Source organism: Mustela erminea, chromosome 14 (genome assembly GCF_009829155.1).
Source record: "Mustela erminea isolate mMusErm1 chromosome 14, mMusErm1.Pri, whole genome shotgun sequence".
Classification (NCBI taxonomy): Eukaryota; Metazoa; Chordata; class Mammalia; order Carnivora; family Mustelidae; genus Mustela; species Mustela erminea.
Genome location: NC_045627.1, coordinates 87,460,904 through 87,488,147, shown reverse-complemented (window position 1 = coordinate 87,488,147; position 27,244 = coordinate 87,460,904). Strand labels below are relative to the sequence as shown.

Below are 27,244 nucleotides of genomic sequence, written 5' to 3'. Positions count from 1 at the left end.
TTAACTGCCTTTGAATATTGCTCTAGTTTAAAAGTATTTCAGGGAATAGCCATAATGAAATGTATTAATATGTTGACCTGTACATTTCGAATCATCACTAAAATGATTAAGAACGATGGTGGCCTCGTATTATTAGAGTGTTTTAGATTCTGAAAAATATTCCCATTACTGTCCAGGCCTTCAGGAGCTCCTCACATCGACGTGTCACATAGGTGGGCAAGTGTTAGGATTCCCCCTTTACAAAAAAAGGAACAGATATGTAAGGGGTTAAAGACTTTGTCCTTAAGGTCAGAGCCAAGGTTGGACACATACCTGTGAGGCAGCACGTCCTACCTACCTCTGCATGGTCTGTGTCTTCACCCCATGAATCACTTCCATGTCCCTGCAACCCAGAACATTCCTTCGAAGGACCGTTCCTGGGAAGCCAGGAGCAGCACTGTCAGTCATTTGTAGAGGTATTTGGCTGGAGCTACTTGAGTTATTTCAGCTGAAACTGACATTTCTGAAGTGAAGTAAACCGGTAACCTCAATGGACCTAGAGAACCTCCACGTTGCCAAATGCACCATCAGAGCAAAACACCTGTCGATCTAAAATCCATGTTGAATCCAACTGGAAAAATACTCTTTTTCACTTAGAAATATCCTTGATATTCCTGGAGCCTGGGTGACTCTGTTGGTTAAGCGTCTGCCTTTGGCTCAGGTCCTGATGCCAGGGTCTTGGTATCGCGCCCCGAGTCGGGCTCCCGGCTCATTCTCCCCCTCCCTCCGCGGCTTCCTCCCCCTGCTTGTGTTCTCTCTCACTCTCTCTCTCTGTGTCAAATAAACAAAATCTTTCTTAAAAAATTGTTTTTAAAGAAATGTTCTTGAAACGCGACAGGCTAACACAGTCTCATTCTCAGCCCCTTATGGAGAAATAAGGCCCAACTCTCAGCCTGCGGTCCTGCTTCTGTTTAATGAAGGGTGTGTTCCAGGTGGACTGTCCTCCCCTTGCTCTGTGTCTCTGCCTGGGGCTGTGGGCCCTTGCTGGGCATTGCCGCCCAGGTAAGCTCTTCCTGCTGGCCCACCGCGCCAGCATCTCAGCACATCTGGGAATCTACCCACCGGAGGTGAGACAGTCCCCCCAACAACATGACAGTCTAATGTCACCCCAGCTACCCCCTGAGTCCCATGTTGACCAGAGTGAGCTGACTGGCAGGCCCAACATCTGCTTGTGCCTCCTTGTCTCCTGTCTCGGGCACACTGGCTCTTTGGAATGGGAGGTTTAAAGTCAAGGCCCACAAAGGCAGCCCTACAGCCTGGAACATGTGACTTTCTCAGGAATGACGGTGGACACCAAAGTTTGGTGCAGGTGGTCATTTAACTGATGGTCCAACTCCAGTCCCTTAACATGCGATATCAAAGGATCACATGTCCGTAGCCCAAAGGTACAGAATGTTCATGAACTGGAGGGGGAAAGGCCCCTGCCTCTCCACCTCCTCCAGCCCAGTCCCATTTCCCAGGGATGAGCTCTTGTACTAGTTTCTGTTCTGGTTCTTTCCAGAGTTACCCTCATCACCTTAGATAACACGCGTATACCTCTGCTTCCTGATACATCGACTTCAAATATTTTGTCTCTTAGATTTCTGTAAGTTCTTTGGTTATTCTATAATGGTTATACCAGAGATCATACATCAGTTATTCATTTGTTACAATCCGCCCACGTTTGGCGCTTTTAACACTTTGTGGACAGTGCAGTAGCCCTGGGGCTTTCGGGCTCGCTCCTTCTTACCCCACCCCTTGTGTTTGTCGTCATCTGCTCTCCTTCTACGTGTGCTCTAAATGCCATGTCACGTCAAAAGCTGCTTTACGCAGGCAATATTAATTTAATTTACCCCGTGCTTACCTTTCCAAAGCTCCCCTTACATTCCCCGGTTCTTTGGCTCCAACAGCGTCATTTTCCCTCAGCCTGGAGAATTGTCTAGTGTTACCGGTAGTGTAGTTCTGTGGGCGATGGTTTTTATTGGCCCAAAAATGTCTTTATTTTGCCCTCATTTCCCCTTTAATTCATTAAACTTCTTCTTTTGTCTTTTAAAAAATTAATTGTTACTTATATACACTTATGTGCGTACATCTTAACTGTATAGCTTGGCGTATTTTTTAATATGTGAGCCTGATCCAAAATAAAATATAGAATATTTATAGTACCCCAAATTGTTTCCTCAAGGGTCCTCCAGGTTGCTAGTTCACCAAAGGACACCAAGACAAGTTTTGTTTGGTTTTGAACCTCCTGGAAAGGAATCCCATGTCCTTTTATGTCTGACTTTTTCCTCTCATAATTATCAACGTGGATTCTCTCCCCGTTGTTGCCTGGACCTATAGGTCCTTCTTTCTCATTACTATGTGGAATTCTATTGTGTGGATATTTATTTATTTATCCATTTACTCTTGATGAACATTTAGCCAATTTCCAGTTTTTAGCTATGATGAATGCTGTGGCTGTACACGTTTCTTTAAGTCTTCTTCCCATTTTTTTAATTGGGATTTTTTTGTTTGCTTGTTTGTTTGTAAGAGCTCTTTGTATATTCAGAATGAAAATTCAGTGTCAGAGATCTGAACTGAAAATATTGTCTCCCAAGGTATGCGTTCTGCTCTTCTAATAGCACCCTTTGATGAATAATATTTCTTAATTCTCATGTTAGTGCTTTTGCATTCTGTTTAAGAAATCTTTACCATATTCCTCTATGTGTTCTTCTAGAAGCTTAATTGCTTTACCTCTCGTATTAAGTTTATGATACATCTTGCATTAATTTTACATATGGCTCATGCCTTTCTACATGGCTATCCAACTGGCATTTTTTCCCGCTGAACTACAGTGTGCCTTTCCATAACAGATGTATGTGGATTTGGATATGGACACAAATCTCTTTCTGGACTCTGTTGTCTCCCATCATATGGGACAGAACTTTGTCTGCCTTGCACTGTACTGTACTCGTAATGTTTATTAGGTTTTGTATCTATGCTATACTTAAAAAAAAGTTTGAGTAAAGTTAATATTTTCTCTTCTATAAATGCTTGGAATTGTTCACCAGTAAAGCCATTTAGACCTGAAGTTTTCTTTTCAGAAAGTTTTTTTTTTTTTTTTTTAATTTCCAGCATAACAGTATTCATTATTTTTGCACCACACCCCGTGCTCCATGCAATCCGTGCCCTCTATAATACCCACCACCTGGTACCCCAACCTCCCACCCCCCGTCCCTTCAAAACCCTCAGATTGTTTTTCAGAGTCCATAGTCTCTCATGGTTCACCTCCCCTTCCAATTTCCCCCAACTCCCTTCTCCACTCTAAGTCCCCATGTCCTCCATGCTATTTGTTATGCTTCACAAATAAGTGAAACCATATGATAATTGACTCTCTCTGCTTGCAGAAAGTTTTTAAATTAGGAATCCAATGTACTTGTTATATGTAAGATTGTTTAGTTTTCTGTGTTTTCTTTTGTGAGTTTTGGTAAATGTTATTTCATGAAATCCATACACATCATCAAAGTTTTCAAACTTATTGGTATAAATTTTTATATTTTAAACATCCATAGCATCCTTTATGACATCTTTTTTTTTTTTTTGCTTCTGATACTGAAGACTTGTTTTCTTTCTTTTTTCCTCAGATGAAACTCACTTGAGATTTGCAAACTTGTTAAAAGAAACAGCTTTTGACTTTGTTGATGTTCTCTGTTGTGCATTTGATTTCTATTTTATTAATTTTCATGCTGATTTTTATTATTTTTTCTCTCTATTTTCTTTGGGCTTAATTTACTGCATTTATAGCTTCTTGAGAAGACAGTTTATGTTATTTACCATTGTCCTCTTTCTTTTCTGTCGTGTACCTTTGTAGCTAAAACTTTTTCTCTGAACAGTTTTAACTATATTCTACACATTTTGATATATTATATTTTCATTGCAATTTAGTTCAAAATACTTTCCAGTTTCCATTGGAACTTCTCTTTGCTTTGTTTTGAACTCTTTGGAGATTTTTGTAGTTATCTTTCAGTTACAAATTTGGTAATACCAGCTTAGTAGAGCTCTAGATCTTCCAGATTCCCGCCAAGCTTTTGTATTCTTAGTCATTTTTATTTCCAGCTACTCTAGTGGATGTCAATAATATCTTATTGAGGCTTTTATTTTAATTTCTCCACTGACTATGAATGTTGAGCATCTTTTTATGTGCTTACTGACCATTTGTATATCTTCCGTGAGACGTGTCTATTTAAATGTTTTGCCCATATTTTAATTGAGTTGTTTTTTAATTATTAAATTGTAAGAGTCATTTTTATATTATATAATATATATATTATACAGTCACTTTACCAGATGTGTGTTTTGCAAATATTTTCTTATTCTGTGACTCGTCTTTTCATTTTCCTAATATCATATTTTGAACAATGGAATCTTTTCATTTTTTTTTTATTTTGAGACAGAAAGAATGAGAGGGGGTGAGGCAGAGGGAGAAGCAAATTCCCCACTGAGCAGGGAGCCAGATGTGGGGCCCGATCCCAGGACCCTGGGGTCATGACCTGAACAGAAGACAGACACTTAACTGACTGAGCCACCCAGGCGCTCCTCTTTTCATTTTCACGACACCCAATTTACCTAAATTTTTTTTAATGATTGTTGCATTTTGATGTATTTACTCCCTGGTCACAAATTTTATAGCTGTAGCTGCTATGTTTAGACCTGTGATGCAATTTAAGTTAATATTATGAATGTGTGAAGAAAGAATGGAGGTTCATATTTTTGCATGTGGATATACCCAATTGTTTCAGTGCTGTTTAAAAAAAAATTATCCTTTTCACATTGAATTTCTTGGGAACTTGTATCAAAAATCAATTGTATATATACCCATGGGTCTATTTATGACCCTACATTCTTCCGTGCTGGTCTCATCCCATAGTGATTTCAGTTTGTTTTGATTACTGTAGCTTTATAGTAAATCTTAGGATAAGATTCTCCAATTTTGTCCTTTTACAAAATTATCTTAGCTATTCTAGGTCCCCTACATTTTGATATAAATTCTAAAATCAGTTGTTCATGTGGCATTACATTTCATAGATTGTTGAATTCAAATTATGAATATTTTATTTAGCATTTACCAATCTCCAAAAATGAGTTATATTGATCTGATTTTTTTCTAAAATCAGGGTTTAGTATTAAAAAGTTATGCTGGCTGCATAATAAAGGAATTAAGATGTGATCTATCCTCCTTATTTCTGATAGAATTTGTGTAATACTAGCATAATATTTTTATTAAATGTTTAATGTAATTCATCAGTGAATTCATCTCAGCTTAACATTCAACAAGACCAAAGCTTGAAAAGATCCTTCTACCTGGAAATTAAGAGGCCATCTATAAAACAATTATTGAGTGGAAATGCAATACAATCAGAAAGTTCAGAATGTGAAAAATAATGAAAACACTGTGTATCAGTTTATATGGAACACATCTGAAGTGGTGATAAGTGAGGGATAGGCGACGCTAAGTAGGGAGAGACAGGTAGGGGGTTATGTAACCAGGCTCTCGGGAACCCCAGATGTGGAGAAATATTATAGACGAGATATTAACCAGAGAGAAGGGAACATAACAAATCCACCCTGTTTGTTCTAAATACAGGTGAGATATTTTCCTAATATTTACAAATCCACTTTGTCTTAAACGTTATAGACAAAATATTAACAAGTTCCGTAGTCACTTTTCTATAAAAGACCAACCATAAAAATCCCTCAGTCACAACTCCGTCGGGACCCATCTCACTCTAGTTCCCTGATTTTTCTTAAGTATTTCTTCTCCAATTGTTGTTTTCTGTAGTATCATTTGCCTCCCACATAGCACTGACATGATTCGAAATCAGCTTATTCTATTTTCTCCTTCACCCTTCCCTTTGTCCTCACTTTTAGTTACATTATTTTTATTTCATCCAAACATATAACATGTGGATATTATCTTCCCACCTTTGTTTTGGTCTTACATCTAAGGTTGAATATTCCCAGTTAGTGCTCCCGCTGCTTCTCCCCTGTCTTCTCGTGGTAGGAGAAAACCCATTCTCTAGTACATTCCTCAGGAAAGACCAATGGGTACAGAATTCCCCCCATTCTTGCCTGTTTGAAATTGGGGTTTTCTTTTCTGGGCTTTTCTTCAGCATTTGAAGGACATACTCAAATTCCTGGTTCATAATTTCTTTCCTCATATTTCTTAAAAATGCTGCTCAATTTTGCTTGGCTTTACACACTTTCTGGAAGTCCTGTGCTACTTGAATTCTTTTGCCCTCATAAATAATTTGATCTTTCTGTTTGAAGACTCTTTGAATGTTTTTCTTTACCTTTAAAAAATCTAAGCATTTCCCTTAGCTATGGATCAGAGTCCACCATTCCGGGTGAGTTCTCACAGGTGCCCAGGGAGCTCTTTCATTATGTAGACTCGGGTTTTTTCTCCTTTCAGAGAGTTGAACTGAATTATAGTTTTAAATATTAGTTCTGGTTCCTTATCTGCTGTCTAACTTTAGGGGCACCAATTATACATATAGAAGATCTTTTTTGCCTAGCTTCCATTTGAACCACTTTTCCTCCTAACATTTCTCCTCCTCCTCTTCCTCTTTTATTCTCATTTTCTCCCTCTGTTATACTTTAGTTTTCCTCTATGCTTGTCATCACATTTTTATTCAACTATTTTCTCTCTTGGGCACCACAGAATGGAGCTGTCATTTCTGACTGATTTATCTGTGTCTTGAATTTTTTTTTCTAAGTTTACTCCATTCTTGTTTTACATCCTTTTTAATTAAATTTTTAAAAAATTCTGTTTCATGGTGGTTTTCCATATTCCCCAAATGCTTATTTAATGAAATTTAATTCAGTTTAGGGCCTTTTCTTACATTTTTTTCTCTGTTTTATTGTTGTTTGGGATAGAGAGGAATATTATTACCAGCTGAAATCCTGTGATTTTTAAAATTTTTTTGTTTTCTTCTTGTGAGAGTTTTCAGAGGAAGGTTTCCTATGTTTCAGTCCTTTTCGCACACAGAAGTTTGGAAGGATTACAAGAGCAGGTTTCTTTTCTTTCTTTCTTTCTTTTTTTAATATGTTCTACGGCGTCTTCAATGGCTGGCTTCTTTTTGGAAGGAGGGTGTGCACACTTGGATTTTATTTTTATTTTATTCTGTCATGCAGAACCCCAAATTTCCTCCCTTGTTCCCTGTCTTCCATTATCACCCAGTCTCCAGATTCTCTTTCTTGTCATCTTTTTCCTTCAGAAACATTACTTTTCAAACTGGCCATACAAATCTAGGCAGTGTTCTTATCTACAAGGATTCTTTTCCAGGATATTCACACTTACTGTGAACTTGCTACTTCTGAGGATAATTTATCTCAGCCCCTTTGTTCTTTCCTGTGCAGCTTTTTTTTTTTTTCTTTCCCCAGAACCTTTGCCTATTCTCTGGCAAAGGTTTGTAGTAAACGTTGGAAAAATCAGTCTGCTAGATCTTGATGTTTCTTTTTCTCACTAATTAGAAGTATTCAGTGTTCTGCATTTTTGTTTTTGTTTATTTGCTTTTTGTTTTTTTGTGTGGGGGGGGGAGTTTCCAGACAGCATGGGATTTATGTGATTTAATTTGGTTTTCTTGAGGACTGGTAAAGTTTGTGGTAAATGTGTGGAGGTCTCATATTTAAGTATGGCTTAAATATGGCTGTCTTGGTACCTGGGTACCAGGAAATCCCCTCAATGCTGTTTTAATTCATATTTGTCCCCTTTTCATCTTTGTCTCTTCATGCATGCTCATTAAATAAGGGAAAATTATATTTATAGAATAAGTAGAAAAACATTTCTTCAAAATTTGATTTGTTGTTTTTGTTAAGACTAAATTAACATGTAGTATATGTTCAATTGTTAATAAAATTGAAATAGCCATCAATATTGTGTATGCTTCTATTGAAAAACTCAAAATCACACATTTAGTTAAAATTTATTTCCTGACCTTTGAAAAACTGGACAATGTATGAATCCTGTCTGAAATAGCTGAACCACATCTCAACATGGGATTCTTAAATATAGTATTCATCATGCTTTCTAGAGATAGGGAGCAGCAAGGGAACCAAAGAGGATTAAAGAGGTTTAAACTATACAATCTGCAGGATTAACCTTGTTGAGATTTCTTTAGTGTTACATGTTCATAAATAATTTCATAACAGTGATTAGAAGTTTGTTTATACAAAATAATTATATTGCATAATGAGTCTTCCTGTTAGGCAGATAATAAAAACAATGGGGATGTGTTTTGGAGAAAATGCTGAAGTTTATTAAAGATATAAATTATGGATTCAACAATTGCAAAATAATAATAATAATAATTTGAACCATATTGTTTATGTACTCAAGTAATTATTCTCCTATTTTCTTCTAATATCCTGTTGTTATTAGAAATTTTACACCCTATTAATCTTCCTTGACTTTTTCCCAGAGTGTAATATTACTATTAAACACACACATATTTTTACATCCACACAGACATTCACACACAAACACACACCTTATGAGAATAATTATGAGCATGGGTCGTAATGGTAGTAAAATGAAACACAGTAGAGACAACAAGCATATCTTCCTAACAGTGTCTTAACCTATGTTCTAGCTTTATCATTAAAACACTGTGAATAAGGAAAATTTAACGTGGAAGGAAGTCCTTGTCCATGTAAAATATATGACTAGAAGTCGGAGTGATAGTTTTTTTGTGTGAGACTTTGAGGCTGGCATGAATTCATGGTAAAGAGATTTTGGTTCTTACCACTGCTCTGCAACTCAGAAGGGTCACTGAGGAGACCACATTGAGAAAAGGATGACCCTAAGCAGAGTTCTGATTCTGGGGACTCTTGCCCTGACCACCATGATGAGCCCTGGTGGCAGTGAAGACATTGTGGCTGACCATGTTGGTTCCTATAACATAGACGTCTACCAGTCCTATGGTCCCTCTGGCCAGTCCACTCAAGAATTTGATGGAGATGAGGAATTCTATGTGGACTTGGAGAAGAAGGAAACTGTCTGGCAGCTGCCTGTGTTTAGTACATTTGCAAGTTTTGACCCACAAGGTGCACTGAGAAACTTGGCAATAGCAAAACAAAACTTGAACATCCTGACTAAACGCTCCAACTATACCACTGCTACCAATGAGGTTCCTGAGGTGACAGTGTTTCCCAAGTCTCCTGTGAGTCTGGGTCAGCCCAACACCCTCATCTGTCTTGTGGACAACATCTTTCCTCCTGTGATCAATGTCACGTGGTTGAAGAACAGGCACTCAGTTACAGAAGGTGTTTCTGAAACCAGATTCCTCGCCAGGAAGGATCATTCCTTCCTAAAGTTCAGTTACCTCACCTTCCTCTCTTCTGCTGATGATATTTATGATTGCAAGGTGGAGCACTGGGGCCTGGATGAACCACTTCTGAAACACTGGGAACCTGAAATTCCAGCCCCTATGTCAGAGCTGACAGAAACCGTGGTCTGTGCCCTGGGGTTGTCTGTGGGCCTTGTGGGCATTGTGGTGGGCACCGTCTTCATTATCCAAGGCCTGCGTTCAAGCGGTGCTTCCAGACATCAAGGACCCTTGTGAGCCGCACCCTAGAAAGGAAGGAGCACCGCATGCTCACTGACCAGAGCAGGAGAGTGAACTTGATAGGTGACCTAGCACTATTGCCTGGCTGAGTTCGTCATATTCCTTCTCTGTCCAACGTTGCCCCTCTCACCTCTTCTCTAGGATTTAAGGTCCAGCTACATCCTCTGAGAGCTCACATATTCTTTGGAATTCTGTGCCTTGAGTGTCTGATTTTTTTTTTCTTTTCTCAGTTTTTACTTACTGTGAGATCTCTGGGATATTCCACCCAGTTACCTGATTCTTTGTAACCCTGATCCAGAACTCCCATGGAAATACTAAATTTCCCTTTATGAAGTCTTCTAATAAAATTTTCCTTTCTTTCATCTCAGAAAAAAAAAAAGAGAGATTTTGAACAACATCTGGCAACAGAAATGTTTATGTCACAACCATTGAGAAATCTTGATTAAATGGATCTTTCTTATGGACCTTCGTAATTCCTTCTGACAGGTCTGATTCAAATTACTTTAATGTCACCCACGGAAGAAGGTTAAGCTTATTGACAAAAAGTCACTATCGGTGTGTGACATTTATTCTCTAACCATGAATAATCAAGTGTTGACTACAGATCAGTTCACCTTCCATTAAATCACACTTTCTTCTGAAATATTGAGACTATGTGTGACAAAGGTAGATAGAAAGAGAATGTTTAATTGCAAAAACTTTCTGTGATGCTTTAATGTCATAAAGATGCATTTATGTGCAGTCTAAACGAGCCACCTACAACCTGTTAATTACACAACACAAGTATTATCATCTCCCCTTCAATATATGGGGAACCTAAGCTAGCATGACTTGCTAAAATCAGCTGGCCGGCAAAGATAACTAGGACTAGAACAGAAGTCTTCTGTCTCTCCTCATTCAGTGTCCTCTCAACCACAGATGGTCTTCAACTTGCCATGGTTTGACTTAGGGGTTTTCCACGTTATAATGGTATGAAAATGATGCACATCAGTAGAAACTACAGTTCAAATTTTGAATCTGGATCTTTTCCCAGACTAGCGCAATGCAGACAGTCCTCCCTACAGTGCTGGCCTGAGCAGCTATGGCCTTCAGTCTGCCAGTGATCACGAGGGTCAGCAACCTTTGAAAAGTGTTGTTTTCACTTTCCATACACCATCCAATAATTATTATTCAACACTTTAATATACATAGGCTTTGTGACATGATTTTTCCCAACTGTAGGCTAGTGCACATCTTCTGAGTACCTTCAAAGTAGGCGAGGCTGAGCTATGACGTTTGGCAGGTGAGGTGTATTCCATGCATTTTCAACTTAAGGTGGGTTTATTGGTTTGTGACCTTATCGTATAATGAGGAAGATCTGTATACTCTTCCACTTAATTGCTTGCAAATTGATTCAACATTCTCTATTAGATTGTATTTAGGAAGCTAGGATTAAAGCTTTACTCTCAACCGAGGCATCTTTATTGACTTAGACTTTAAATTGTTTCTACTTCATAGAAACTTTTGGGAAATGGATGAAGATAAGAAAAAAAGAATGAAGGAATGGAATCAATTATTGATCACGCAGTTATGGATGAGACATTTAATACACAAACCCAGCATGGCTGTCTGGTTCTTCCCCCGCCTTTTCTGATGAAGCTGTTTCCATGCTTCATCAATAGAGCAGAAGTCCTTGTTACACTGGGTCTCTAAAACCATGCATGCCTAATCATTTTTCAGTCCACAGAGGGATGGCAATTTCCTAGGAAGCCTTCGATGTCTGAAGTCATTGGGTGCATTTCTTTCCAAACTGTTTTTTGAGCCAAATTCCACCTCTGCTCATAAGTCTTAATCAGATCAATATGAACCCAATGCTCACACTTTCTGACACATTCATCTAAATCATTTTTTCCTTTTTTCTAGTATGGAAAATCCATCCTAAGACAGGGGTAAAGTATATCTTTCCACGTCAAAATAGTGCACACAGCAAGTTATATTATTTTTTTTGTCATGTGTAATAGACACTTATTATTTTCACCCAGGGAAGAGTCAGATTTGATTCCCGTAAAGGAAGGGTCAGTAATAAGAACTTTATGAGTTTCAAATCCCTAGTCAGACTTCTTTAAGTAAGGTCAATGCTTAAAGATCTGGTCCCTGAGGGCTGAAACCCAGCATGTGGGAGCACATGTGCGTGCACACACCCACCCAGTACATGACTTAATGAGGACGAAAAGATTCTCATACCATTAGACAAATTCGGTGTTACTCAGCATTTTTGTACTTACTTACACAATTATTTGGGCTGTAAAGTCACCATTTCAAAGAAATTATTCAGAGAGGTAAAGTTATAGGATGCTCTTTTTTTTTTTTTTTAACTGTACTGGGAACTGTGAAGTGGAAGTTAAGACCCAATTTTTGATTCATAGCTTACCCACAGGAATATATTTCAGACAGATATGTGACACATGGTGTAACCTCTGATTTATTAGAATCTGCTTTATGCATTTTTCAGAGATAGTAATTTGGTATCTGAAAGTCCCAGGCCAAATACTCTAGGTCACATTATTGCTTGCTGTGTGATAATGACAGCCACAATTAATATTTTTAAAAATTGGTCTCTTTGGGACGTTTTTAAATAATATTTTGATCTAAGTTTATAAATATAAAAATTCTGTTTTTTCTACTAGTCTGGCAATGAGAATAAATCAGGTGCAGAAACATTTCCTTGATGCTTGCTGCATGCTTATCTTGCAAAAGATATATATGCTTCTTGATAAACATCAAGTTTACTTTTCTGGAATGGTAGAGCTTTCCATCTGTTCTTAGATCATAAAATAGCTTTGTCAACATTCTAAGTAGTTACCCAGGCTAAAATCGAATCACCAAAATTCCAGAATTTTCTAATCAGAGAAATTCATTTCCTGGGGGTTGGACATAGACGTTATGATATATGTAAGAAGTGAAAACTGGTTAGAAAACAGTAAGTGGATGGCAGTAGACCTTTGTGCTCCAACAGTTTGGAAGATCTGGACACTTCCTGAGGCCCTTTGCTACCTTTTCTGATTTTAATTTTAATCATTTTAATTTTCATAATCCTTTATCTTAATTCACTTTCTTGAATGTAAGGTCTAGCCATGCTTTTTTTTCCTTCAGCCTCTCTTATAGACGGTTATACATTTGGTTGGAATACTTCCTACCTCAACATCTTCCACTTGCTATCACTAGACTTAGATCATGCTCCTGAAGTTAGGGACTTCAAACCTTGGTTTTTCCAAGGTCAGTTTTAGTTTTCATCTTTCCTGAATTCGGAGACCTGGCTTCCAGTGTAAGGACATCTCTCAAGCTGTGCAAACCTACCTTCAGGTGTCCTGAGGAAGCCTTACATCTCCCCCTCCTGCTCCTGGCCTCCTACCCTGGGGACTCGGTGTTGTCCCAGCAGTCCAAGGGTCACAGGCTGGGAGCTGTGGCCCTAGCTTCTGAGGTGTTTGGCTCATTTGTTCTGAAATAGGAAATTTGAAAACTAGCCAACCTCCTAAAATACTTTTAATTCAACATCTTTAGGCTTTCATCATATGTGTGCCAGATGCAAATAGGTGAAATTTCCAGAATTTTGTTTTACACTGAGAATCAAAGTAGTCTATCATTCTATGTAACGCGTTTGATGGACTGTGAGGCTACAGGGATTCGATACCCACCATCATCTATTTACAAAATACACAACCTAACCTTTAACAGTCAGAAATTTTACATTTTCTTTTTTTTTTCCTATTTGAACTTGCATTTCTGTGACCCTTCTGATACAGAATTTTCTCTAGGCCTTTACATTCATTCTATGATTGAAAGTCTGTTATTGATCAATTTAGTGCTTCTTAGAGAAAAACAAAAATGTATATATACTTATATCTAAATTTTTAAAATGTTTTTTATGGTCCTAAAACTGTGTTTAAAAATTTATCTTATCTGAAGCTACTATTAAAAGTACTATTAATATGAATTGATCAACACAGCATAACAGTATGTCATCTCGTAAGTCAGAGTTAAACACATATAAAAGGTTATGGGAAACAAGTCTTTTGGTAAGATGGGTAGGAATTTTTACAGTTGGTTTAAATATACATAAATGAACATGGTTGAGGATGAGGTTTTAGAAGTGAGGCAGAGCTCAACATCTATTTAAAAATGGATGTGAATACTGAGCGAGCTTGTTGACTTAAGTAAACAGGTAAGGAGGGTCATGACAGAAATGTATTGGAATGTTTCTGAGTTATATGCCAAACATCTTCGTGACCTGAAGTTTAAAAAAATCTCTTAGCTGCCAACTCTGTTAGTTTCTCCTTCAGCTTTGTTAAAAAGCAAAGGTGTCAGAAACACCCGAATTGAACAAGGACTTTGTACCTACTCCTTAGCCTTGTTCCTGATCCCACAGCGACCCAGATATTTTCCATTGCCCCTTTGTGTAGAGCTGGCTTTCAGCACCAGAGCAATACACCATGGTAAGTGGCATGCCTTTTTTTTTCTGTGAAAGAGAGAAGGTGGTTCCACACGGCCAGTTTTAGGAAAACGTAAGTATGACATCGCTGTTGGCTGCTCAGTCCAAAGTCCCTGTCAGAAGATGGAGGAGACAAAGCAATATGGCGGGTGTCAGGAGAAACCAGGGTGTCAGCAGAAGTCCTGGGTTTGGGGTGAGGAGAGGCTAGTGACACAAACCTGTGGTCCAAACTTTGTGCTCTCACCCTACAAATACGGGGAGTTAATACTCATGGGGGACAGAATGCTCCCACATTTGACCCCAGCTGGGTGGTTGTGGAACACTTTCCTAGGGCTCCCCAGGAGAATGGAACACTGTCACTCACTGCAGTGGCCAACGCAGTGAGTCACCCTTATTCCCTGGCCCCCCTCAGTCCTTTACTCTTGCTTCTTGGGATTGCTTTCCAAGTAAGCCGCCTGCATGAAAGCCTTTGTCTCAGGCTCTGTTTCTGGGAAATTCTAGGCCAAGTTAGCACTCTGCTGAAAAGAGGGAACATTTGAATTTGACCATGAATCGCCCAACTTTATAGCCTGTATGTTTCACCACAGCAAGAGTAAAGGTGAGAATACCTGGCAGACCCCCATGAGGACCCACATCAAGGAGATGGATGGAGGGTCCCAGAGGCAAGAGATAAGAGTGATACATACTCACTAACTGTCCCTCCACTCGACATCTTAGTACACAGATGGTCTAGGTAGGAGACTTGTCATTTTTTAAAGCACCTTAGTGTTGTCTTTTTAAGAATAGTATCTGTTCCCATCTTGACTTTCAGTTCCCTGTGATAAATTTTCATTCTACTCCCTTCGATCAGAATCTCTCCTTAGAAGAAAAAGAGGAGCTACCTGGGACCTAGATCCCCATCACACCACCAGCACTAAAAGGCTGACCGGTTTTCTTCGTGCTCATCTTTTTGCTCTGTCATTCTAAAAGCTCTTAGTTGACCTTAACGTTGAGTAGGACCCAGGCTTTCCTTCAATTCTTTGCCATTCCTTCTATCTTAGCCCAAGTGTCACCTTCTCATTGAAACAACTCTGACCACCCCATTTAAAATTACAACCCACACCCTCCCTCTGTTCCCAGTTCTTCTTCAAAAAATATATTTATAGCACTTAGCACCTTCTAACACACTAAAACTTGTTTATGATGTCTGTGGTTTATTTCAGTTTCCACAGGACAAGGGACTTTCACTCTTGGTTCATTAGTGTCTGTCCAGCAACTAGAACAGGGCCTGACATGTGGTAAGTGCTCAATAAACATTGATTGAATAAGTTGTAAACAGCAGCATATTCGTTGGTAAATGAAAGAAGGTTTAACTTTCAGCGTGCGCGTTGGAATATTCTCTGGACTGAAGCTCAGTCAAAGCACTCACTCCAATCAAGGAAAAGGCCCTGATTGAATTAATAACTTACCTTGAGAATAAAAACTTGGAGAGGTGCACAGGTAATATTATTTTATAACTGCTCACTATCAGGAAGTGTGGGCTGTTGGCCCCCTTCCCAGTCCAAAATTAAAGGTGCCAAAAAAGAAAGAGGAAACTATATGGTTTCAGAAAAGGAAAATAAAGCCCATGAGGCCTTCTGGGGACTCAGATGGAGGTGGGACCTGGTTTGGGAGAAAATACTGGGGAAGCTGAGCGGAAGCAGATGGTGGGCTGGGCTGGGGGAGGAACCATGCTGTCCATTGCCTCGCATGCCTTTGCTGTGTCACACTCCCCTTCACAGACAAATATATGATATATATAAAAGATATATATATAATTATATGTAGTATATGATTATATATTATATAGCATATATAAAAGATGTCCCAGAAAAAAAGTCAAGGAGAAAATACATGCAAAAAAAATGAGTAAAAATTTCCTAGAAATAAACAAATAGTCATCTCAGATCACAAAGGCTCATCGAAAGCAAACTGTAAATAAGGAAAAACCGCACACACATGTAATTTAAGACCATCTGAGACAAACATAAAATTCCAAAGGCTTTTAAGTAGGAAGCGCTGATCTCCCACAAGATACTTTGACTCTGGATTCCCCAACGGTAGTCCTGGAAGCAGGAACATATTTCCTATTCAGCTAAATTATAATTTCTGTGTGAGGGCATAACAAATATATTCTGAGGCACATAAGGGTCAGAAAGCTTATCTGTCCAAGATTTTCTTTGATCTTTTTTGAAGGAGGTACTCCAGAAAGAAGACAAGTAAATCTAGAAGCATGCCATGGTAGATAAGGGTGAATAAATAACCAGCTAAAAGAAAAAGAAATAACTAGATAAAAACGACTGGGGTTTTAAAATCGAGAGAAAACTAGGAAGGAAGGAAGGAAGGACGGACGGACGGACGGACGGAAGGAAACCCTTCATAAACAAAAATCTGGAAGACATTAAATTTCAAAAATGCTTTCATTGAGTTGATTTCAGATATTAGAGATGATGAACTTCATTGAAATTTCTGATTTCTTTAAAAGCATCTACAGAAGGCAATTTCTCTGCGCTCTCCACCTAAGTTTAATGTTTTAGCCTGAACACTCAGGCAGAGCTCTTGGGCGTCAGTCAAGGACATGGAAACTCGCTGGTACCCGGTGAACGCTCACGTCTTGGTTCCCGCTGAGGTGCTGGGAAGAGGAGTGTTAAACGGATTAGAGCAGGGGAAGGGTCTATCAAAATCTGAATGTGTGTTCACGGTGATAAGTCGGGGCACGGCTGGCTGTGGGCAGGCTGGTCTGACAGTGCAGCTTCCTCAACTCATTTCATTTCCGCCACGTAGCACCACCTGGGAACTTGTGCATGGATTTGGTTCAAACGCCTCTGCGGAAAAGGGGCTCCTATGGGTGCTCGGTGGAGATGGTTTATGGGAGTAATTAACAGGCCCTTTGTCAAAGCTAATGAAGTCTCTTCAGTCATAGAAAATGTGACAGGCACATCGGTCTAGAACTTGACAGGCTAGCACACCAGGCTCTCAGCAATCTGGGGCTTAGTCTGGACTGGCCGGGTGGACTGGGGGCAAGCTGTTTGCCAGTCCAGGTCTAAGCTTACACACCTGCTTAATGAGGGCATTGAATGGTAGAACTCTCTGATCCCTTCTAGCCCAGATCTTCTGGGGCTCCTCAAATTGTGGATGAGATTTTGGGTTAGACTGCATTGAATAGTAACAAAAGGAGCATATTGAATTTGGCTGAGGTGACAGAAATAAGATTTCCCACCCCTGAGGTGCCCTATGAACTCAACTAATAATAGCTATCGGTCATCAAACACCTGCTAAGGACTCTGTCTTGCCGTTCATAGTTCCATTTAATGTCAGCCACAGCTTTGCAGAGCACATGGGCTGCCTTCCCACTTCTCGAAGGGGAATTCTAAGGTTTTGAATAGGACTACAGGTGCCGAGAGTCAGAAAAGGATGTCAGCCCAAGGCAATGAAAAAGGCCTTGCTTTTCCTCTTCCAAGTAGCTTGTCTTTTCCCCTACCTGGCAGAGGCTACCTACTGCTGTGTAGAAAATCACCTTATTATTATCTTTCTGTATAGCTTATTATCTTTCTGTATAATTCAAGAGTAGGTCAGTGGATTGTTTTGGCTTGGGGTCCCTCATGTGGTTCAGCTGGATGTTGGCCAGGTCTGCAGTCACCAAAAGGCTTGACTGGGCTGGGGGATCTGTGTCCAAGAAGGTACATCCCCATGGCCAGCAAGATGGCGCTGGACTGGTAGATCTCAGCCCCTCTGTACATGGACCCCTCCAAGGGCTGCTGAGGGCTTTCGCTGCATGACCTTCCACTCCCCTCAAAATAAAAAGAAATATAAAAAGAAAATAAAAAGAAAAATAAAAGAGCAGGCAGATGGTGGGCTGTTTTAATGACTTACCTTTGGAAAAGACATAGTACCACTCCCCACCATATTCTACTCCTTAGATGGGAGGTACTAGGTCTGGTCCACATTCAAGGGAAGAGAAATCAGACTCCAGCATTTGAAGGGAGGAGTAGCAAAGCCTCTGTACCTTTTAGAAATTATTCAATATGTTTTTCTAATATTTTTTAAACTGTGGTTTAAAAGACTATACAATTTGCCACTTTAGTCATTTTTAAGTGTGAACCTCAGTGTTAAATATAGTCATATTATCAGGCAACAGATCTCCAGAACTGTTTCAACTTGCAAAACCGAAACTCTATACTGTGTACACATTTTGAAAGCAGCATGGGTGAACCAGGCTAACGAAAACTAAAAGGCAGAAGGCAGCCTTCTGGTTCATTCACCTAGATAACTCCAGGGCCACCACAGCGCACGGTCATGGGAAGAGCTCGGAAAACATTTGCTAAATGATTAATGAGAACCAGACAGAAGGGGTGAGACGCAGCAGCTGTGTCCTGTGTGAAATGCACATTGTGCCCCCTGCTTCTCTGCCCCAGGGTCCCGCAAGGTGCCTGCATCTTATTTTGTAGACATTTGCAGCATTAAAATAGAGGACTAGGACCGGGAGGGATTCCTGACCACTTGAATGGTTTGGTCTTGAATTTTTTTCAAAAAACAGTTATGGGGGCACCTGGATGGCTGTCCATTAAGCATCTGCCTTTCACCCAGATCAGGCTCCCAGGGGCCTGGGATGGAGCCTCCAACCAGACTCCTTGCTCAGCAGGGAGCCTGCATCTCCCTCCCCCTGCTTGTGCCTGTGCTCGCTCTCTTTCCCTCTCAGACAAATAAATAAAATCTTAAAAGAACAGTTGTAAACAATATTTTAAAATGTCTGGAAAAAAAGGGCAAATCTTGCTTCAAACATAAGTTCAAATTGTAAGATGTTACAGTTTCCGAGTTGACATCTAGGGCTTTAGGGCACATGATAATGTTTGTTTGTTTGTTTTCTTTTCTTCTTTTTTTTTTGCCACATTCTATATATCTACCTCTAAACAAAATTTAGATTCAAAGCTGCAGTTTTAGACAATAGCTATATTTTTCAGATAATCAAAACAGGAACCAGAGATCAGTGAATATAACTGGCATAAAATGGATATCCTCTCATAAGTGAATTTCACAGAAATATTTTGTATATATTCTGTCTTTGTGATTCAGATTTATTTCTGTGTCTTATTCGATCACATTTTGAGGGTAATCTTTCTATCTACTATAAGGCAGATTTATATCTGAAGAAGTGGGACATTTTTTCACAAGGTCCACTTACTAGATTGTAATTTCTCTCTATCTATAGAAAGAAAAATTTTAAAGGAATTTTCTTTAAAGATTTTATTCATATATTTGGCAGAAAGAGGGAGAGAGGGAACAGAACCCGGGGGAGCGGCAGGTGGAAGGAAAGGGAGAAGCAGGATCTCCGTGGACCAGGGAGCCTGATGCAGGATCGGTCCCAGCACCCTGAGATCATGACCTGAGCCGCAGGCAGGCGCTTAACAAACTAAGCCACCCAGGTACCTCCCCAAAGAAATTTTTTAGTTGTTTTCAAGTACTTACCAAAACCTCTTTCTCTCTCTCTCTCTCACTGACTTATCTATTTGTATATTGAAAATATTTTCAGTTTATAGGTATAACTTCATAATCTGGGTATCTTTTTTAAATTTGCAGCTGACTGTTGGGTGTAACCAAAGGAACAAGACTTATACAAAGCGAAGGTCAAGCAAAGCTTTATTTTATGCCAAGCATCGGAGAATCAAACTGACCATCAAACCCACCAGCCGGGGCCACCTGTTACAGAGAAGGCGACCCCTCCCTGCCTCACAGACTAACTTTTATAGGGCAAAGGCCCTGTGGTTGGGCCTGGCCACACACAGGTGGCCAGTGGGATTGTAACACACAGAGAAAGCTGCACAGTCATGCTAGGTTACACACGGGGGCGGGGGGGGGGGCTAATTGAATTACAATTTACCCTATAGTAGATATTTGAACAAGCCTATCCCCTTGGTCAGAACTGGCGCCCAAAAGGCGGGACCCGCACTCCTTGGTAGCTAGGGAGACAGTATGCGCCCCACTGATTGGATGTCTCCACCTGGCCTGCCCCGCCCTTGTATTTGGGCTTTGTTACCTGGGACTAGTTTCCTGGACTTGCTTTTAAGTAAGTTCCCTGGGGTTGGGGGTGGGGGGGCAGGGTCAGTTTAAGTTTTATTGCATAAACAACAAAACCACTGTTTAACTGGATGGAATCGCTCTGGCTAAATAGGCCCTCACACTGACCATAAATTAAATTTTACTTAAATCATGTCAAACCTGCCTATTTCATATACTTGTAATTGGTAAGTCTTATCAGTGAGAATCACTGTCTTTAACAAAAATAAGTGGACCAAACATTCTTTATAAGCACATTTGAATAAACTCTCAGCATCAGCTCCACAATATTCATAAGTAGTCACATGCACGAACATTCACATCATGAAAAATAAAGCACAGCCTCCAGATCTTAAAGTTCCTGATGAGTTGAGCATTTCAGAGCATCTCACAACAGCGGTGCCCAGTATGTTAACAATTCCAGGGAAAATGACAGGTTCTGGATTTAGGAATACCAGAAGACTGCTGAGGCCTGCTTCTGCCCTGGAATAAGTGGTATCGTAATTATTTCTCATGCACAAAGTCCCCAACCTCGTATTTCAAAACACGTTCTAAAGAGCATTCAACAAGAAAAGCAAATAAACTAGGGGATTACTAAAAACTCTGTAAGTGGTACTAAAATAGAGTCCCGTAAGCATTCAACACAGCAAGCCGGTGGTTGTATAATAAATAGAAAATCCTGAGCAAGAAGTGGGGTGTTTTTTGACAGGGCGAGCATGGTGATGCCCCAAAGAAAAGTAACATAAAAGAGAAGGTTCTAAAAATGTGAAGCACCAGCAGTTCCCCAGGGCTATACTTCCTCCTGACATTGTCCTTAAGTTTTTAAAAAATTAGAGAAAATTGTGGGTTCGGGTTTGCTTTAGGTCAGCTTTCTTTTTTCTCTTTCCCATTCTCTATTTCTTTCCTGAAAAAAAAAAAAAATATATATATATATATATATAATATAGTAATATAAATCTCTATCTTTATTACAAGTATAATCACTTTGAATTGAAAGTTGAAAATAGAGAAAACCATCCAAGGTCCTAGGATTCTAACAAAATAATCTAATCCCACTTTGATATATTTTTATCACTTCTCTTTGTTGCCTAGACTGAAACACACACACACACACACACACACACGCACGCACACATGCAGACTCACACACATAGAGTTAACTATAAATTTTCAAGGCTGCGTGTTTATCCACTCTTCCCACATTGTCCAACATAAGTTATTTTTAATTCTCTTAAATTCTAAGTAATGCTATGTTATACATCCTTATGAATACATCCCCCCATGTTTAAAATTGCTACCTTCAAAGAGCAGAATTACTGGATTAAAGATTTAATACCCATTACCAAACTGCTTCCAAAGGAGTTGCACCATTTCACACTGTCACCTACAAAGTGTGAGTCTTCCTGTGTCACCTCGCCCTTGCCAGCCGAGTGATATTAAGATTTCCCCTTATTCTAATGAATTGAAATGGAGCCCATTCATCTAGCCAACTTTTTAATTACCTACTGGGGAGAGTGATGCCAGAGACGCAGTCCCTGTCCTGGAGGGACTTCTTATCTAGTGGCAAGATGGCTGCAGGGGAATTCAGATGCAAGGCTCCCTTCACGCCAAGGGCAGTCTTCCTGAGCCTTCCGGGCGAGGCACGATGTTCTGCCTTGTTGTCTCCCTCAAGGCTGCCTTTCTGCTGAAAGGTCGATCAGCTTGTAGGATTTTTCCACTGTCCCAGATCTCTGGGGGAGAAAGGGAGAAGGAGCACCAGGCCCTGCGGTTAAGCGTGGACATGGATTTTCTTGGTCTTGTTCTTTGGCAAAGTTCTGACCAGTGCAGCTTCCTAGGGATGCTGCATCCTTAGGGGAGACCAGACAAAGAGCATGCCCGGCCCTCTCCAAAGTACGCATTCACTTTTTGAGAATAATATTTGATGAAGTGCCTGCTTCTTTTTCCAGGTGCCATTTTTCTACAAAGTGTTTCTTTCCTGCTTCTCCAGAATTCTTCTGGATCAAAGGTGAAGGGCAGTGTTGCATAAGCATTAAGATCGTGGCCTTGGGTTTCTCATCTGCAATGTGGATGTAGCGATCCTGTCCACCTGACAGGTGTGTGATGAGGGATCCAGGTCAGACACATATGACTTGTAGCCTAGCATTGTCCCTTCCTTCCGCCCACTCCCCTCAGAGGATTTTGATTTATTTGAGCTCAGCGATGTTGAAGATGGCAGTCTTGGAGAAGCACGGCAGCAGTGGGTCTCTCCTGCAGTACTGGCAGAGACCAGGTCCCCGAGCGTGGACAGCTAACTAGCAGTTCTATAAGCTGGTGCTTTCCACTGAGAAACCTCACATCATGTGCAGGAGCACACAACCCTAGGAACCGGCAGCAGATCAAACAAAGAAACCAGAAGGCTTGGTGAAGAATTTGATCAAAGAGAAGCAGAAGTAAAGAACCATGTCCTCAATTAAGAAAAATCTAATTATATGCAGGTTGACAATAGCCACCATGTTCTAGACAAAATTAATTAGAAAATTATCACATTTTTGAAGAAGATAATCAAAGGAAACATCCTAGAAGCACCTTGGATAGATAAGGCATGTTGCTCCTAGGGACAGAAAACTCAGTTGGTCTGAGACTTCCCTGAAAAACCACAGACCAGAAAACAAAGGATCACTGTCCATAGGGGGCAAGTATTGTTAAGGTCAAATTTTATACCCAGTCAGCTGCACATTTTGATCATGTGCAGAAATAATACAGGGATGTCCTCACCTGGGCAGGGTCTGAGACACGGTCTTTAAAAACCTCATGTTGACATACACACTCCTTCTAATGAAGAGATATGTCCTCATTAAATGTTCCATGTTGGGTATGTCATTAGAAAACAGACAGCAAGAGGTAAGCCAATGAGACAGCCACATGTGATACCTGAGACCATGGTTCTAAAAAGACCACAAATATAAATGAATATTCTGAAACCAGAGAGTTATACTGTACACTAATGCATACACTAATAATAATAATTATGGCCTCAAACCAAGAATATGCGTAGTTCTCCCTTTTACCTGGGGCAAGGAGAAATGAAAAGAAATCAATTAATTCTTGACTTTGTACCTAGAGAAATGCAGGTTTAAATATTTTGGGGAATGCATAAAGGTACATGTTATTTAGTTTATGACAACAACAACAAATGGAGAAAATTTAACCAAATATAGTTGGCCCAGGCTCAAAAATAAAATGAAGTAAAAAAGCATAAAATGAAACCATGTATAAAACGGGGTGAGAGAAGCCAAGTGGAAGTGCTCAGTTGTGGCAAGAGGCAGAACTCTTTAATTCATGATTACTGAACAATGTTCTGTTGATTGGCTCTTTCAGAAACTGGTATTCTCTGCTAAAATGCAGACTCCTAGGCCCCACATGGTCTGTGCTGAAGTAGGGTCTGCAGCAGAGAGAATAAGATTTTGTAGTTGAGTGAATTCCTCATGAATTTCCAAGAGTTGGGCTTGGATTTAAGAAAATCCAGAAGCACACTGGCCAAAGACACATCTGAGGTAACAATACAGTGGAACGTTAGAAATGAACAGATGAGTAAAGAATTAGGAAAGTATAATCATAGAAAGGAACAGCCACATCAATCTCAAACATAGCAGAATTTTCTCTATTAAAGTATAATCAACATATGATGTTCTATTGATTTCAGGTGTAGACCATACTGACTCAACATTTCCATATATTACTCAGTGCTCACCACTCATAATGTAGTCACCATAAAACATTATTACATTATTGACTCTACTCCCTCCCTATGCTACAAACACAGTAGAGTTAAGGCCAAAATGATTAAGTAAGAAAAAAGGAATTTGATATTGATAAAAGGTGTCATTCCCAAAGAATAAAATAATTAATGAACTATGTTGAATTAACCATATATGCACATAAAACAAGATATTAAGGAATTATGAGGGCCCTTAGATTTTCCCTTTTTCTCCTCCTTTCCAGCATTCTTTCTATCCTTAAACTAATAAGCAATCACAAAAATTAGGAGCATATAATATATAATAAAAACAAACAAATCATCAATTCAGTAATACCCATAAAGCAAAAATTATTATTACTTTTAAAATTTTATTTACTTATTTTAGAGAGAGAGAACGTGTGGGTGTGAATGGGGGTGGGGGCACATCAGGAGAGGGAGAGAGAATCTCAAGCAGACTCCTCTCTGAGCAAGAAGCCCCAAGCAGGGCTCCGTCCCACGACCCTGAGATCATGACCTAGAGTGAAACCAGGAATCAGATGCTTAACATATTGAGCCACCCAGGGGCCCCAAAGCAAAAATTATTGTCCGCAGCATCTAACCATGTTATAATTAAAATAGAAAACACTAGAAGATGATTTTAGCTAGCATCTCTACATTTTTTCATTGTAATTTTTTTTAGTCTAGTTGACACAGTGTCACCTTAGTTTCAGGTATACAACCTAGTGATGCAACATTTCTACACATTAGTCTATGCTCACCACAAGTGTCGCTACCTTCTGTCACTGTACAGTACTATTACAATATCATTGACTATATTCTCTGTGCTGTACCTTTTATTCCTGTGCACTATTCACTCCAAAACTGGAAAGTTGGATCTCCCACCACCCCCTTCACCAATTTTTCCATCTCCCCTTCCCTTGCCCTTCTGACAAGCACCAGTTTGTTCTCTGTATTTCTGGGTCTGATTCTTTAACTAGTATCTGTTAAATTTCTATAATATAGCCAGGTAGTAGGTTATCTCTATCATACTTCTCATTTCCATCCTGTCTCTAAGTTTACCAGGAAACAAATATTATATTTACTTAATAGATTAAGAAATTGTCAATCAGAAATCTTACACAATGTGTCCAAGATCCCTAAGAATAAGAGTGAGAACTTAAAGCTGGGTTGGCCTGAGTTCTTTCTCTCATCACTACAGCTCATCCATCCATTAATTCAACACATATTTCTTGAGCAACTACAGTGCCAGCCATACCTCTCCATGCTGGAGTCTAGGTAAACAAAACTCATGAGAACTTGCCTCATGGCTTTTACAAGACAGTAAGGAAGACAAACAAAATATATAATTAAAATTTGTGATACAGGCTAAGAGCAAAAGTAACTAGAGGAATGCATTTTTAGACCCAGTGAGCAAGGAAGACCTCTCTGTTGAGGTGACTTCAAAAGGAAAACCGGAAGGACAAGAAGTCAGCCGTGCAGACAGCTGGGCAAAGAGCATTCTTACATGGGGCACAGAGTATGGAAGTGCTCTGGCATTGAGAGGGAGTTTGTTGTTGCAGCTGAAAGACCAGCGCTGAGTTGTGAGCAAGAGAGGGAGGGATGGCCACTGAGCTTTGAGAGTGGACAGGATCTCAGTCTGCAGAGATCTGCTGCTCTGTTGAGGTGTTGGATTTCATTTCAATAAATTTGGGAGACTTTGGGGGATCTTAAGCAGGGGTATAACATCCAGTTGTGGTCCTAGCTGCCAACTGGAGAATTGTTAGGAGGAGAGGTGGGGATAATAATTAGAAATTTATTAAGGTAGTCCAGGTGGGAGGGAATGGTTCTGTGGATGGGATAATAGGAGTAGAAACGGAGGAAAAAAATCAATGCAGCCAAGATATATGTCGGGGGTGGAATTCAAAAGAATTGATGTTCCATTGAATGTGAAGAGGGGTGAAGAAGGTGCCAAAAGGCTCTCAGTTTTCCTGCCTGAGCAATCAGATGAATGGTGGTAACATATTTTGAAATAAGAATGTACTATTGTTTTCTAGATATATGTATATGTGTCTGTCCCAGTCCAAAGAAACTTGGGCTTTTAAAAATAGTACAGATACCCAGTAGTGCAACTGCTGGGTCATAGGGTAGCTTCATTTTTATCTTTTTCAGGAAACTCCACTCTGTTTTCCAAAGTAGCTGTACCACCTTGCTTTCCCACCAACACTGTAGAAGGGTTCCCCTTTCTCCACAACCTCTCCAACATTCACTGTTTCTTGTCTTGTCAGTTTTTGCCATTCTAACTGATGTAAAGTGGTATCTCAATGTGGCTTTGATTTGAATTTCCCTGACGGCTAGTGATGATGAACATTTTTTTTATGTGTCTCTTGGTCATTTGTATCTCTTCTATAGCAAAGTGTCTCTTCATGTCTTCTGCCCATTTTTTGACATGAATTATTGATTTTTGGGTGTTGAGTTTGAGAAGTTCTTTATAGATCTTGGATACCAGCCCTTTATCTGTAGTGTCATTTCCCAATACATTCTTCCATTCCATGGACTATCTCCTTGTTTTGTTGACTGTTTCCTTTGCTATGCAGAAGATTTTTATCTTAAAGTCCTAGAAGTTAATTTTTGCTTTTGTTTCCTTTATCTTTGGAGATGCATTTTGAAAGAAGTTGCTGTGCCTGATGTTGAAGATGTTACTGCCTATGTTGTCCTCTAAGATTTTGATGGATTTCTGGCTCACATTGAGGTCTTTCATCCTTTCGGAGTTTATCTTTGTGTATGGTATAAGAGAAGAGTTTCATTCTTCTGTATATAGCAGTCCAATTTCCAAGCACCATTTATTAAAAAGACTGTCCTTTTTTCCATTGGATATTTTTTTCCTGCTTTGTCAAAGATTAGTTGACTGTAGAGTTTATGGTCCATATCTCAGCCCTCTATTCTGTTCTATTGATCCATGTGTTTATGTGCCAGTACCATGCTGTCTTGGTGGTCACAGCTTTGTAATATAGCTTGAAATCAGGCAACATGACCCCAGAGATATAGATGTAGTGAAAAGAAGCACATGTACCCCAATGTTCCTAGCAGCAATGTTCACAATAACCAAAGTATAGAAGGAGCCAAGATGCCCTTCAACAGATGAATGGATAAAGAAGATATGGTCCATATATACAGTGGAATATTACTCAGCCATCAGAAAGGATGAATACCAAACATTTTATCAACATGGATGGAACTGGAGGAGATTATGCTAAGTGAAATAAGTCAAACAGAGAAGACAATAAACATGTTTTCACTTATTTTCAGAACATAGGGAATAGCATGGAGGTCATTAGGAGAAGAAGGGGGAAATGAAGAGGGAGAAAT

The 27,244-nt window shown here is 39.6% G+C and overlaps 1 protein-coding gene across 1 annotated transcript; it reads left to right on the top strand.

Moving 5' to 3' along the window:
* The first annotated feature begins 8,790 nt into the window (after positions 1–8,790).
* On the top strand, positions 8,791–9,987 carry LOC116573265 (SLA class II histocompatibility antigen, DQ haplotype D alpha chain-like). Its single transcript, XM_032313295.1, has one exon. The coding sequence runs from the start codon at positions 8,850–8,852 to the stop codon at positions 9,615–9,617; it is 768 nt and encodes a 255-aa protein (XP_032169186.1). The 5' UTR covers positions 8,791–8,849; the 3' UTR covers positions 9,618–9,987.
* The last annotated feature ends 17,257 nt before the right edge of the window (positions 9,988–27,244 follow it).